The 15913-nt window shown below is 45.2% G+C and overlaps 1 protein-coding gene across 6 annotated transcripts in view; it reads right to left on the reverse strand.

The window, feature by feature from the left end:
- Positions 1 to 305: 305 nt before the first annotated feature.
- KPNA6 (karyopherin subunit alpha 6) overlaps positions 306 to 15913 on the reverse strand; it is a 53867-nt gene continuing 38259 nt past the window's right edge. For 3 of the 6 annotated variants that reach the window (XM_019938226.3, XM_019938228.3, XM_019938225.3), the window contains exons 5-14: positions 14738 to 14832; positions 13818 to 13949; positions 12216 to 12304; positions 11209 to 11308; positions 10535 to 10698; positions 10277 to 10355; positions 8576 to 8701; positions 8130 to 8257; positions 6924 to 7102; positions 306 to 4969 (exon numbers count right to left, since the gene is read on the reverse strand). In XM_019938226.3, the coding sequence (XP_019793785.1) occupies positions 4782 to 4969; positions 6924 to 7102; positions 8130 to 8257; positions 8576 to 8701; positions 10277 to 10355; positions 10535 to 10698; positions 11209 to 11308; positions 12216 to 12304; positions 13818 to 13949; positions 14738 to 14832 (1280 nt within the window). In that variant the 3' untranslated portion in view covers positions 306 to 4781. The remainder of the gene's footprint in view (positions 4970 to 6923; positions 7103 to 8129; positions 8258 to 8575; positions 8702 to 10276; positions 10356 to 10534; positions 10699 to 11208; positions 11309 to 12215; positions 12305 to 13817; positions 13950 to 14737; positions 14833 to 15913) is intronic. The other 3 variants (XR_012326244.1, XR_012326242.1, XR_012326243.1) reach the window with 3 other exon arrangements.

The raw sequence follows: 15913 nt of genomic DNA on the forward strand, positions 1-15913 counted from the left end.
AAGAAAAACTAGTAAGGGAAAAGGTTTGATTCACCTTCCTAGGGTCTATAGCTGGGAACCCAAGCTGTTTTTGAGGGATATCTGGTCTGTCCTGGGTAACTGGGACCTCATACCCCCTTTGCTTCTTTAGTGGTTCAATCAAAAGCAGTTCCCACAAATCTGGCTAAAAGAGCCAATACCCAAATCCAGGGCCTGAGGATTGTCACCATGGCAGAGTTTTCTCTTCCCAAACCCAGAGGCCGAACATCTGACCTACACAGGGGAGCAGGGCTAGAGTTTAGCGGAGGGGTTCAGGAATGTGCTAATGTGGACATCAGCAGTCAGGCTGGCCCAGAAGTAGTGAGGTGCGCCCAAATGCACTGAAGACCTTTATGACACACTACACAAATCTTTCTCCTGGGATGTTCTGGGCCTCAAATTTAATGGTGCCTCTTCTAATTCACAGCCAGGTTTGATTCTGCATGTAGCCCAGGCCTGATGCAAAATGCCCTCTCAGAGGAAAACAGCTTTAATTAACAGACTTACTTGGTTTATACTGACCTCAAAATTCTTCCCTTACCATGGTCTTCATCTGGGGGTGGGTCTAGGGAACAGCCAATGGGATGACTGAATCCTTTATGAAGGCCTTGGCCAAAGAGCAGCTATTGCCTACCACATGGATCCCCGCAGGGCCAAATTCTCAGCTTGTTGGCTTAACAAAAAAAATACAAAAGTTAAGACAGAAAAAACACTGGACAAGATTGGTCTAAAATGTGCAATCCTAAAACGGCTATGGAAAAAACCTACTCTGAGCAATTTCTCAGTCTCACATGCACTTATTTCTAGGATAGTCCTACCCGGAAGATGTTGCTACTGGTTGTGAGGCTTTCCTATGGTTCAGTGCACTGAGCCTTGCACCCTTCCCCAGCCTGCCAGGGAGGCAGACAGGCACACACAATCCTGAGGTCCCCAGCCAGCCTCTTCTCCCTATGGGTCCCTGTAGTGCCTGCAAGGACCTGGAGAATCTGGCTCCTTGCCTTCAATTGAGAATCCAGAAGCCAAGCCCACAAGATGAATCTACTGAGGAATATTCAAGATGATGGATACCAAGCTGAGTGAGTCTTGGGGAGAAGAGACATGGCCTGAACAAATGAGCTGAGGCCTTCAAAGAAGGGCCTGTGGGAGGAGGAGGGAAGTACTGCTAGGCGTTCATCTCCTTCCCTTCTATTTTGCTGGAAACGGGTAATTGTACAGTGTAGGCGGAGGGCAGGCAGACATGAGAAAATTGAAATCTAGTTCATTCTGCTAGAGTTTTCATATTAAACTGGTTTGGCTGAAGAGAAAATGAAGGTCAGTGCCTGAGAGCCTTCTTTCGCTCTTCCGTAAGTGTGGTATAGCAGCTATAATCTGTGCAGTTCAGCTCTAAATAGGGCTCTTGGAAAGAGGCTTCCAGGGAAAAGAAAACAGGAGTAGATCTAAAGGTTCTAGGTAAGGAGGAACACAAAGGGTCCCGGAAAGCTGAAGTCATCAACACGTTACTTGGAAGGGTCTTCTGTACCCATTGCCTCAAGTAACTAGGCTGGCCAGGTGAGGGTGGAACCTATGTGGTTCTAACAGAAGGTTGCAGCCAATACCATGGCCGGTCAGTCAGCGGGGATAGCTCAGAACTGAAGGCAGGCTTCTAAGACCAGAGAGCCTGTTAATACTAGAGAAGATGACATGGGGGTGGGATGCCCAGAAGGGCTGGCAATAAAGAATAGCTGGCACTGTTCAAAACAGTATTTGAACACTTGAGCTAAGAAAAAGGCTCCTTGTCCCCTTAATCCACACCTAAGTATCTCCAACCCACCAGAGATCTTAAAATGGACATAGCTATGTGCCAAAGTATTAAGATTCCAAACACAAGTCTTCTCAGGCTACTCCCTACAGCAGGTTGGGGAGCCCCTCCATCCCTGTAACATCCATTCAGAAATCTGTCAGAAAGCTCTGACTTCACCTAGGCCAGGGTCTGGAGTCCAGATGGGGACTGCCCACGAAGAGTGGCTGTCAAGCCTGGGCTAAAAAATATTTTGCTTCCCAAGATGGCCAAAGGAGAGAAGGAGATACAAAAGATGATGTTACTGCCTCTGTGGGCTGGAAGAACTTCACCTGTTGACTGAAAAGGGGGTCAGAGGAATACAGTGGGAAAGCACAGTCTGAGGAAGACACTAACAAAGGAAAGCTCCTAGAGGCCATGTTTATCTGAAGAGAAATTTGTCCTCGTGCCCTGGGAGACTTCAGCCTTTGGAGTCCTTGTAGAAAACAGGCTTCGAGTAGTAACCCATGATCAACAGAGTCTTCTCTTTGGTGCATGGCCCAGATCTGAAGCAAAAGTAGATTTGGGAGGAACAGCTGGGGAAGGCAGGATGTGTATGTCTCACAATAAGAATTTGGTCCCAATGTCAGGGACTTAATTATTGCTAGAGATGTACAAAGTAGATCTTACTAAAATAAAATGCTCTGCCCTTTGGACAAGGGGTGGGGGGTGGCTTTCTTTTGAACTGTAGGAAAATGGTTTTGTAATGGAGTCGGCAGGCCAAGTGAAGAGGGTCCTGCGCCTTGCCTACCTGGGAGAGTGGGGTTGGTAGTTATCATGCCCAACCTGCAGAGCAGCATCTGACTCACTTAGGCAGTACAGCACTGGTGTCACTTTTCAGTGATAGCCACCAGCCGCAACCACTTTTCTCAGAAAATGCCTCTGGAGTTGGATCTCAACACTGGAAAGAGAGGGCAAATTCAAGACCAGTGGCCAAAAACAACTGAATGTTTTATCTGTAAGCAGAGTGGCATGGATTTCACCTGAGCCAGAGGGGGATGTGTAGCAATGGGAGCAAGAATGGCATTGTTCCTGGGGAAGGGAAAATACAGTTTGGAGCAGGGCACCTCTGCCCGACCTCTGTGGGGAAGCAGGGACAGGGCAGATTGTGCCTTCAGCTCCACCACTGGCCTACACTTAGCCAGCAACTTCCTCCACCCCACCCCCAACACCTGGGCTTTACTATCACATGTAGTCCATTGAAGCACACAGGCAAGCCATTGAGGCACTGCAGTAGCTCTACTCAAAGGGGAAAGAAAAGGCATTAGGATTATATTTGTCACAGGAAGGGTAAAATCCAAACCATGTACAAGGATCCCAATCAGGGAAGACATCAATCACTCTCAAAAAAAGTCCTGAGGCTGCTAAATATCTCGGACAGGAGACACGGCAGCCATCTGCGATAACTTATGTGGACAAAGGTGTTTGAGACTGAATCTGAGGAGGCAGACTGCTTTCTGGGTTTCCTGATGTAAGCAGGATGCTCAGTGGTAAGGACTAGAGTGGTAGACTTCACCGGGCCCTGGGGCCATCCTTGCTCCCTCCATTCAGGTACTAGGACAATCAGACCAGGATGCCCTGCTATATAAAGGTTCCAGAGCTACGGGTTGGTCCCTGGTGGTGGCCCGGAACCCAAGCAGAGAGGAGAAGGATCAAGGTCAGGCTTCCTGAGCAAGAGAGCTTCCACATCTCTTTTTGGTCTTCCTCACAGTATCCTACTTACAGAAATTACAGAGACAGTTCCTCCTCTTGAGACCAATTAAGGTTGACCTACGTAATATATAGAATATAAAAAAATACAGAACTTTTTTGACATTCTCTCCTTTGGAAGTAAAATATACATGATCCAACTACGGAAGAGGAAGAAGAAGAAAGGCCAAAGGCAGGGATCCACTGGCTATCCCAATACATGACACTCTCACTCCAACCTCCTCTGCAATTTATGGGTCACCAGAGCAAGGACTTTCTCCTCAGGAGAAAGGAAGGACCACAGCCCTCTGTCACGTGCTTAGGAGAAAATACAGCTACCTCAGAGGTTCATCTCAACTCTGAGGGGAATTTTCAAGTAAACAAATGAAGTTGGGTCGCACCACTGGAAGGTGGGTAGGAAACATGGGATCAGTAGCGACACATGGGAAGCCCCGTCTGAAGGCCTGTGTTCCTCTCCCCTCACTCCCACTGGTGTACATGCCCCAGGAGAGTGAAGGGGATCTCCCAAACTAAAGAGGTCTGGGCAAGGGGTTAAAGGGAGGGAGGGGCCTTTGTCTCATGGTGACCTCCCCCTCAGCCTCTAGTCCCAGACAATGCTGGCAGCTGGGATTCCTAAAACCAGGAACTCATGGCTCTGGGAAAGAGCAATTGTAATACAAGAAAAATGTGCAAAAGAAAAAAAATTAAATAACGCAATCCAAGCATACAAGATTAATATTCTGTCCGAGCAAGAACACTTTGTTTTGGATTTCTCCCCTCCCCTCCCACCCCCGACCTGTGGAATATTCCATCTGCTCAAGTACCCAAGATAAGAGTTACAGAGATCAGGGCAGAGGACTGGGAAGGATGAAGGAAGATAAAACGGAAGGAAGTCACCACTAAAGAAAAAAAAATAAAAAATAAAAAAGGTGCAAAATTGATTACCTCAGTCCTCCTTTGTCTACCCCTGGGCTCCTGGGTTAAAGACATATGTGCAGCCAAAATCTAGTGTAAGGAAGAAAAACCCAACACGTCCCCTTCTTGTCACAAAACCCAAATGTGAGCCTCAGATGGTTCTGTCTGTCCAGAGGGTGCTCCCTCCAGGGAAGGGGGCGGAGCAGGTCAAGAGCACAGTTTCCAGGGCAGCAGAGGTGTGTGGTGGCTGATGGTGGGGAGGGCTGGTTTCCCGCCCACCAGAGGGCTGCCTTTCCGCTGGTTGGTGGTGCTTCCCATCCCCTCCCCTCCCCGGAGGCAGACATTATAGCTGGAAGCCCTCCATGGGGGCCTCAGGCTGCTGGAAGATAAACTGCTGTTGCGTTTCATCCACTTGGGGAGCCAGGCTGCTATCATCATCTTCTACGCCAAAGTAGTGCTCAATGAGGTCAAAGGCCTTCTGGTAGATCTCCTGGTTCTCATGGCTCTGGAGAAACTCAATTTTATCCAAGCCTATGGTGGCAAGAAGAAAGGAAGGAGAAGAGTAAACTTTGAGTGCTTTTCTCTGGGTCCATGAAACAATCTATTTTTTCCTTCCCTGAGTTATGTTAGCATTTATAAACACAAGTAATATGATCAGATCTCTCTTTGATCTGAAAGAGGAGAGCCGAGATCTTTACCTAAAATGACATAACACCAAAGGAAAAAGACCAAAATGTCAGTTATAAACCGGAGAGTCTAGTCCCGATTCTGCTTTTAACCTGGGCAAACCATTACTGTTCTGAATCTCTTGGAGATGAGTGATGAGTCAATCCAGCACTAACAGACCTTGCTAAGGAAACCATAAACAAAACTAAAAGACAACCTGCAAAATGGGAGAAAATATTTGCAACCGATGCGACTGATGAGGGCTTAATTTCCAAAATATACAAACAGCTTGTATAGGTCAATAACAAAAAAAACGAACAACCCAATAAAAAAAATGGGCAGAAGGGACTTCTCTGGTGGTCCAGTGGGTAAGACTCCGTGCTCCCAATGCAGGGGGCCCAGTTTTGACCCCTGGTCAGGGAACTAGTTCCTGCATGCATGCCACAAGTAAGAGTCTGCATGCTGCAACTAAAGATCCCGCATGCTGCAACTAAGACCCGGCGCAGCCAAAAACAAATAATAATAAATAAATAAATATTTTTAAAAATGTGTGTTGTAGGTGTACAGAATCTTAAAAAAAAGGGCAGAAAACTAAATAGACATTTCTCTAAAGAAGACATACAGATGGCCAATAGGCACGTGAAAAGGTGCTCAACATCACTATTATTAGAGAAATGCAAATCAAAACTACAATGAGGTATCACCATATACCAGTCAGAATGGCCATCATCAAAAAGTCTACAAGGGAATTCCCTGGTGGTCCAGTGGTTAGGACTCAGTGTTCTCACTACTGGGGCCCTGGGTTCGATCCCTGGTCAGGGAACTAAGATCCTGCAAGCCATGCAGTGCAGCCAAAAAAATAAAAAAGTCTACAAATAATAAATGCTGGAGAGGGTGTGGAGAAAAGGGACTCCTCCAACACTGTTGGTAGGAATGTAAACTGGTGCAGCCACTACGGAGGTTTCTTAAAAAACTAAAAATAGAGCTACCATATGATCCAGCGATCCTACTCCTGGGCATATATCTGGAGAAAACTGTAATTCGAAAAGATACATGCACCCCAGTGTTCATAGCAGCACTATTTACAATAGCCAAGACATGGAAGCAACTGGAGTATCCATCAACAGATGAATGGATAAAGATGTGGTGCATATATATAATGGAATATTACTCAGCCACAGTAAGAATAAAATAGTGCCATTTGCAGCAACATGGATGGACCTAGACATCATCAAACTAAGTGAAGTCAGTCAGACAGAGAAAAGACAAGTATCATATGATATCACTTATGTGGAATCTAAAAAATGATACAAATGAACTTATTTACAAAACAAAAAAAGACTCACAGACATAGAAAACAAACTTATGGTTACCAAAGGTGAAAGGGTGGGGAGGGATAAATTAGGAGTTTAGGATTAGCAGATACAAACTACTATTAACAAAACAGATAAACAACAAGGACCTCCTGTATGGCACAGGGAACTATATTTAATATCTTGTAATAAACTGTAATGGAAAAACAAAACAAAAGAAAGAAAAGAACTTGCTGCTAAAAACTCAGCTGAAAACATGCCTTCCGGCTCCTGATTCTATTATCAATTCTGGAGCTTTATTTTTGCATCTGTACCATAACCTACTTACTAGGTAGAGCCTATCAGAAACAGAACTCATCTACTGCTCCTCAGAGGAAATGGAACTGGTGGGATAAAACCTTGCATTCAATGATGACCCCCTCAAAACACACACCCTTACATATGTATACTATTTCAGAGTTTCTCTCTACTTACGGCAGAGGTGAGGTTGGGGAGAGGGCACCTACCATAGGCTTCCTCGATGAGGCCACAGTAGGGATTGACCCCTGAGCCACTGCGCTTGCCCTCTTGCTCTCCGAGCCGAAGGATGTTCTCCAGTCCATTGAGGGCGACTTGCACAATCTTTGAATCCATCACAGTCAGCAAGTCACACAGGGGTTTGATGCAGCCCAGGGAGACCAGGTACCTGAGGGGCAGAGACCAGGTAAGTTCTAAATTAAGACAAGGCAAGGGAGGTGCCAGGCAGGTGCTATGGGGCCTCTAGGTCTCCCTCACACACATCGATGCTCTCAGCAATTCACTCTGACTGAGCTTTCATAACCATCCATCCTTTATCTCAAACTCATCACCCTCCCAATGCTACTGGTTTAGTTCATTTCCATGTAGAAGGCTGCCATGGATTCCTCCTCTTTGTCTCTAATGTCTCCTTGCTGCAGTATTACCTACTTTGAACACATCATTTCCCTGCCTAAAATTTCTGTAGTCCCAGCTCTACAGTCATAACAATACAATCTGGCTCCTAACCTTTTCTAGCTTCCCCTCTCATTATTCCCTTCCGAGAATATTACATTCCAGTCAAACAGTAAAGGTCTCCAGGTTTCTGATTTTTGTACCTTTACTTATGCTTTTTCCTGTCCAAAATGCCATTTACAACCCTGTATCCTCAAAAGCTTCACTCAGTGGCTATCCTTTCTCCTAAGGTTTTATTTATACTGAATATATTCCCCTTCCTAAGCTACAAGCTGAAGGCAAGGCACTTCTCCAATTCCCATCACTCCTACTCAAGTTGATAATGGAAACCAAAATCAAAGAGCATCCTCGCACAAAATAGCTTTCCTATTTGCTTCTCCCAAGTATCACTGCCAAAAATGATTTCCCAAAGAAGCTGCTCTGAATGAGCCATAGCATGGTTCTCTTTCATTTGTATGGATAATTGAGAATTACATAGATTTAAATTCTCTTGAGGGTAGAAAGAGGCAGAGGAGAGAGATGTCTGTGTCATAAGTTTCCATTCTCCAGGAGGGAAAAGAGGTACATGGTTTATAGGAATCTACTTCAGATTCCCATGCTACACTCTAGCAGCTTACCAGTTAAACCCTACTGGACAGGGGCAGACCTATCCCAGAAAAGGCAGTTTAGAGGTCACATGTAAACTGTGAGCCAAGAGGTAGAGTACACATATCACTCAAGACAATGGGAAAGGACTGTGATACCTGATTTGTTCAGGGGTTCCTCCTGATGTGGCATTGGTGATGGCCCAGGCTGCCTCTTTCCTTGTACGGAACTCGGCTTTCTGAAGGATTTCAATCAACACAGGGAAGATATTTGCATCTATGACAGCCTGAGAAGAATTGGGGGGTGGAGGGTGGGGTGTGGGGGAGGAAAGAAAGTCACTTCAAGAAGGATAAGCAAATCCAGACCCCAAATCAGCTAAAAGATTAAGACATCTTCCCCTTCCTGAAAGTTCTTTTCACATAGGTAAGACGCTACAGAGGAACCTGGCTTCTGTTACACAGAATCTTTGACTGATAGCATCCATTGACCCCAATTTCAAAAGGGAAATAAAGTTTTTCTTCTAGAGGGCAATATCCCGCAATGTCTCATGTCCCCAGGCCTTTCTACCTGCTGCCCCCCACAACTTCCCTCCTGCTTGTTCTACCTGTATCTGAGCCCTGTTGCCAGCAGTGATATTTGAAATGGTCCAACAAGCTTCCTTTCGGATTGACTCCTTGGAGCTGCTCAGCAAGTGGAGGAGGCAAGGGAGGGCTGAACAATTAAGAATGACCTAGAACACCAAAAGCACAGGCAACAAAAGAAAAATTAGATAAACTGGACTTAATCAAAATTTAAAACTTTTGGGTACCAAAAGACACCATCAACATAGTGAATTACACAAATCACAGAATGGGAGAAAGTATATACATATCATATATCTGATAAGGATTAATATCCAGAATATACAAAAAAAATTTTTTTAAATGCAGGTGGCCAATAGGCACATGAAAAGATGCCAAACTTCACTAATCATTAGGGAAATGCAAATCAAAACCTCAGTGAGATATAACTTCATGCTTATTAGAATAGTTATCCTTAAAAAATCCAGGCAATGCAAGTGTTGGTAAAGATGCGGAGAAATTGGAACCCGGTACACTGCTGGTGGGAATGTAAAATGGCGCAGCCATTGCACTGTTTTGTGTGCAAAACAGTATGGTGGTTCCTCAAAATCTTAAACATAGAATTACCATATGATCCAATAATTCCACCTCTGGATATATACCCAGAAGAACTGAAAGCAGGGACTCAAACAGATACTTGTATGCCAATACTCAATGCAGCATTATTCATACTAGCCAAAAGGTGGAAGCAACCCAAGTGTCTACCAACAGATGAGTAAATAAACCAAATGTAGCATATGCACACTTGGAATATTATCCAGCCACAGAAAGGAATGAAGGTGTGACATGCTAAAATATGGATGAACCTTGAAAACATTATGCTAAGTGAAATAAGCTGAAACAAAAGGACAAATATATATGGTTCGGCTTATATGAGGTACCTAGAGTAGTCAAACTCCTAAGAGACAGAAAGTAGTATGGTGGTTACCAAAGGATGAGGGGAGGGGGAAATGGGAAGTTATATTTAAAGGGTACAGAGTTTCAGTTTGGAATGATGCAAAAGTGGTGGAGATGGATGGCGGTGATGGTTGAATAACAATGTGAATGTACTTAATGCCAGTGAACTATACTTAAAAATCGTAAAAACAGAAAAAGTTATGAATATCTGTACACACAGGCACATGCATGCACACACAAACACAAAACAATGACCTAGAAAATGAGTGTGGGCTTGAGTGAGACTGCTCACCTGTAAGAAATTTGTTAAGAATCCCACAGAATTATGCAAACTACTCAAGACGCAAAGAATACTCAGATCTCTAGCCTTTGAACAGAGAAACACTGTATACTGTGCTCTCAATGGAAGTGTTACTAACAGGAGAGTAACAAGAGACATGGGATTCTAAAGGTCTAGGAAGCAGGGGTGAGGTTCCATAGCTTTTAGTATTTCAAAGGTACCGTAACTCAAAATCTGTTAACAATTACTTTACAATGTCCCAGGTAGTGAGTCAGGTTATTCCATTTAGTTTTTCTTCAATAGCACCCAATGGATGATGACTTGCTTCCAATTTATAGAAAAAAGTGAAGGCAACCAAGTTGCCCCCAAATAATATAGAAAGTGGCAGAGCTGGAATTTTTCACTCAAGCCTATGCTTTCTCTCCTATATCATGTTGCCTCCTACCAGGACCAAAGTCTGTGGCAGGGAAGGATTTTGTCCATAGACAGCTGTCCTCCTCCTCCTTACCTGGGTCTGGATGTCATCCCCGGTGACGATGTTACCCACAGCTCTCAGAGCAGGAGAAGCCACTTTGTTATCGTTGTGCCTACAGAGGAGGGCGATCTGATCAGTAGAGGGCCAGCACATGGCATTCAACTCAGCTGACCACCAAGGCCAGCAGCACTCATGGCTCCAGACCTTTGGATAGGGCAGCAGATTGCTGACTGTAGTTCTGAGTTGGAGAAGCTTAGGGAATCTGTACCCTTTCTGACTGAGATCACTCACATTAGAAGTTCGACCAATCTCCGGCAGACTCCAGAGTCTATGACTGCCTGGATCTTCTCGTTGGGGCCATCAGACAGATAAGAAAGGGCCCAGCAAGCATCTGCCAGCAAGTCTGAGTCGCTGCTGAAGAGTAGGCGAGACAGCACAGGCAAACAGGGGGAGACCTGTTGGAAGCAGAGAGAGAGGGACTCAGGTGGACACGGTTACATCATCTCTACCACTAACCCTAACATCGCTGAGCCCTCCTCTACTTAGTAAGTCTAAGACCTGGAGATTTCTACTACATTAAGCCATCAGGCCCACATTTTCACTTTACCATCCAGGCATATGAGATCACCTACTTCATTGACGACTGCCTTTTTCAGTTTCCCAAGGATGAGACTCTGAGGGTACCCCAAAGACTTGAAAACTCCCATATCAAAATTCCTCCATATGAAGGAAACTGCTTTCACTCAGGAATTGGTAAGAAGCTCTCTTGGGACTTCCCTGGTGGCGCAGTGGATAAGACTCTGTGCTCCCAATGCAGGGGGCCCAGGTTCAATCCCTGGTCAAGGCACTACATCCCACATGCATGCCACAACTAAGGAGCCCACCTGCCGCAACTAAGACCCAGTGCAAGCAGATAAATAAATAAATAAATTTTTTTTTTTTAAAAAAAAGAGAAGCTCTCTTACCTTTGCAAACTCTGGGGGTGGGTTCTTGCCTCGGCACAGGTTTGACAGGGCCCAGACTGCATTCCGTGTCATTGTCAGTCGTGTGGACTTGGTAAGTAGCCTGAAGGGGACAGCAAAGCCAGATCCTGAGCAATGATGCTCTTTTCATAGAGCTGTTGCCTACGAACCCCAGGAGCAAATCCAATCAGGCCCCTAAGACTCTAGAAGCCTGTTTCTTCCTACCCATAGATTTAAGTTAAGTGAGCCTGTTTGGCCCCGGAGGCCGACCTACATCTTCACAGAGGATTAGGACCAGCTGTGGCTTATTAAGACCATAGCTAATAAGGACAAACAGAGGGCTGGACTGTGAGTAAGCATGCTAAAACGTTTAAGATAGGACATACTGTGCCCTTAACTGCGGCCACAAGTTCTAAACAAGAGTATTGTTGTCTTTGGAAATAAAAGCTGAAGGTTTAGTGTGAGGGCTTTAGCCATACACTGTGGAATGATTTTCTGTGACAGGCCCAAGAAGGAGTTATAATAGTAGCCTATGAGATTGTGGCCTCTCAAGAAAAGCTCCTTCCTGTTTTGGTTTAGATGTAGCTCTATTATAAGGGTACAGAGGAAGGGATGGGAGCATCCAGATGACTCTGCAAGGGGTCTTAGATCTGTGGCTTACAACAGAGCTCTCCAATGTACTGGGCATAAACCCATAGCAAATCAATGCATTCCGTAGAGAAGGTTAGATTCTTCCAGGTGGGCTAGTCCTTCCTCTCTCCTCTGGCTCAACAATGAGACAGGTATGACCAACATGAGATTCTACAGTGCTACAAAGTGAGGAAGCACAAGACACAGACCAGTGACACAATCTTCTTACTCTCAAAAGATACTATCTTTTACTCTGGCAATGAGAATGCACTTCTATCATTCTTGTATTCACTCATCGTCTTAAGGTAAACTGCTCCCCAAAGATCTGCCGCATGGCTGCCGGAAAGATACCCCAGGTGCAGATGATAATAATTACTCACGTTAGCAAAGGATTAAGGATGGAACAGTTCAAGACGTAATCTCGGCAGACGGAGCTGTCTCCAGCTATGTTTCCCAGTGCCCAGACTGCCTAAAAAAGGGACGATGGAACTGTCATCCACAGAGCCTAGAGGCTTCTGTGAGTACTTTATACTCACAACTACAGAGTGACACCCACCAGTAACCAGGACAAACACCCCATCAAGACCTTAAACACACTAAATAAGCTCAGGTACCCTCCTTGTTAAAACTGAGCACTTGCTCTATTTTAACTCTGGGAGTTCCTGGTTCACTGGGGGAGGCAGGCTGACATTGTACTGCAGCCAGAGAAGCCAGACCAAGACCTCCTTGTCCCCACCCCCCAGAAAAGGAGAAAATGATGGGAAAATTGCATTCTTGTAGCCTCATAGGACCAACCCTATATGTAGTAATATAGGAAAAAACCCTAGTACCACTCTCCACTTCTATCCAACCAGTGGAAGAAATGGGTTTTTATGATCTGTAGGTGCTGAGAAATGGGTATTGTGGTGTCTTTTTTCCAGCACCACCTCTGATGCCCAATGTGTGGAGTTTTTTCTACACCAACAACCAATTCTCTGATACCAACTGTGTCAATTCAGTTAAATTCTGACAGTAACTCGGAGTTAGGGCAGATCCCACAGGCTAGGGGCTCAGTCCCACAAGACTGCCCTCAATTTAGATACTAGCTGCAATTCCCAGGTGCTACCCATACTTCTTACCAACTGGCTATAAATTCAGGAGTTCCACAATCTCCTCCTCAGGTTCAATAATTCACTAGAATGATTCACAGAACTCAGGAAAACACTTTACTTACGTTTACCAGTTCACTGTAATATATACAACTCAGGAAGAGCTAAACGGAAGAGATGCACAGGGCAAGGTATGGGTTGAGGAGTGGGGTTGCACAGAACTTCCAAGCCCTCTCCAGTCACGTCACCTTCCCAGCACACTGAGTGTTCACCAACCCAGAAGCTCTCTGAATCTCACTGTTCAAGCCTTTTTATAACCCAATCTCTAGCCCCTCTAACCTCCCTGGGGAGGGTGGGGTGGAGGGGTGGGAAGAGTGGGGGTGGGGTGGGGCTGAGAGTTCCAATCCTCTAATCCTAAATTTGGTCTTTCTGAGGACTAGACCTCCCTTCCTGAAGCTATCTAGGGCCCCACCCGGAGTCACCGCTAATGCGGTGACACAGAGACTCAAGGTGTGTCCCAAAGGGGCTCTTTAGGAATAACAAAAGACACTTCTATCACTAAGAAAATCCCAATGTTTTTAGGAGCTCTTTGCTCTTAACCTCTTAACTGGGGATAAAGACAAAATATACTTTATATTATACCACTGGTACCATCAAGAATTAAGCCAGGGCTTCCCTGGTGGCGCAGTGGTTGAGAGTCCACCTGCCGATGCAGGGGACACGGGTTCATGCCCCGGTCCGGGAAGATCCCACATGCCACGGAGAGGCTAGGCCCAGTGAGCCATGGCTGCTGAGCCTACGTCTCCTGTGCTCCGCAACGGGAGATGCCACAACAGTGAGAGGCCCGCGTACCGCAAAAAAAAAAAAAAGAATTAAGTTAAATTTGGGCATTACCTGTTCCTGTACATCCTCAAAGTCCGAGTTAAGCAGCTCTATAAAAATGGGGACAGCCCCTGCTTCAATGACAATTTTGGTCTGCTGAGAGGTTCCAGAGGCAATGTTCGTTAGAGCCCAGGCAGCTTCAAACTGAAAGTGAGATTAAAGCCATGAGTGAGAGGTCATTCCAGATGAGCAGCCGTGCCTACTAGCTGGCTCAGCAATAAGCCTCCTGCCCCTGACTTAAAAACAAGAACAAAAAGCCACACAAGCCTTTCCCTCTCCACCTTTAAATGATAGGAAGAGGTACTGGCAGTGATATAACATAATGGGGAGACAGAATTGGGCTTCCATGGTCCCAGGTCTAGTCCTGCAGTACCACTGCATCCGTGAGTCCTTTGGCAAGTCATGTTTTTATTTCCCGAGCTTCACTTTATTCATCTCTGAAACCAGGATAAGAGTGAGATGGGTCTCTAAAAGTCCCTTTCAGCCAAGTTTCTAATAAGTTCCAATGGATTGACTCATTACCCATTTGTGAGAAGAGAGACCCAGAGAAGCTAAATGGTTCACCTCAGGGTTAGGAGTGGACTAGAACCTCTAGGGTTGGCCAAAAAGTTCGTTCAGGTTTTTCTGTAACATCTTACGGAAAAACCCGAACGAACTTTTTGGCTAACCCAATATATTTATATTTATAATTTAAAATATAACCTCTGAATAATCAGTCTGTCATATTCTGGTATCTTTCCTTTGAGATTGTTTTAGGGAAGAGTTTGTGGGTCTCTTATTTGATTGAGGTCAAGACCTCTGAGGTAACAGCATCTCTTAAATGTTCCCTCAATATCTTGTCTATATCCTAAGAGATGTGTCTGTAGAAACATGCCACTACAATTTCTCGGCAAAAGGGCTTTCATCTGGTAACTCTCCACCCCAGGCCTCACCTGTAATGTACAATTCTCATTCCTCTTCAGAAACTCCACAAACCGATCCACCACTCCTGGAGTATTGATAACTTCATCTATTGGAGGACTAGGTTCTGGAAGAGGGAGAGGAAAAGTCAGGAGAGGCTCTGACTAATGCTTTCACGGGGGTAAGTCCACCATCCTTCCTAGATACTCCTGACCATCCTTCTAAACATTCCCAAACTCCCTTTTGGTGAGGTAGTTTTAACAATAGCTGGTCATGGGGCTTCCCTGGTGGCGCAGTGGTTGAGAATCCGCCTGCCAATGCAAGGGACACGGGTTCGATCCCTGGTCCGGGAAGATCCCACATGCCGTGGAGCAACTAAGCCCGTGCGCCACAACTCCTGAGCCTGCGTGCCGCAACTACTGAAGCCTGTGCACCTAGAGCCTGTGCTCCACAATGAGAAGCCACCGCAATGAGAAGCCCGCGCACTGCAATGAAGAGTAGCCCCCGCTCACCGCAACTAGAGAAAGCCCGCATGCAACAACGAAGACCCAACACAGCCAAAAATAAATTAATAAATAAATTTATATATATATATAAAAAAAACAATAGCTGGTCATTTTTGAACTGTATAAAATAGCTGAGATGCCAAAGAGTAAAGCCAATCCTAATTTAACTATGCTCACCTTTGGCTTCCTAAACCTAAGCAAGTAACTAACCTTACTTACCTAAGCAAGTAAAGAATTAAGGGAGAGAAGACCAAGGGAGGAGCAACCCTAGTCTAAACGCTTCCCTTCCAAGACCAGCATTCTTTTCTTGGGAGGAAGAAAAGTCAGGGAATATTTTTCCCATCATACATCAAATTTTTACTGAGCACAAACTATGTGCCAGACATGGTTCTGGGTATCGAGGATACAGTAGTGAACAAAACCAAAAGTCTATGCCCTCGTAGAGCTTATATCCTCGTGATGAGAAATATCCTGGTATGTCAGAAGGCAGAAAGTGTAATAGGAAAAAAAAAGAACAGGTAGGGCAGGGTAAGGAGACTGAAAATGCTGCAGGGGTGGGGGGAGCTGCAATTTCTGATAGCGTGTCAGGGTAGGCTTTACTGAGAAAGTAGGATCTGATCATAGAAATGTAGCAGCTGTCACACAGTTATCTGCAAGTAAAGGATATCAGGCAGGGGAAATAGACAGTGCAAAGGTAAGAAT

This window comes from Tursiops truncatus, chromosome 1 (genome assembly GCF_011762595.2).
Source record: "Tursiops truncatus isolate mTurTru1 chromosome 1, mTurTru1.mat.Y, whole genome shotgun sequence".
Taxonomy (NCBI): domain Eukaryota; kingdom Metazoa; phylum Chordata; class Mammalia; order Artiodactyla; family Delphinidae; genus Tursiops; species Tursiops truncatus.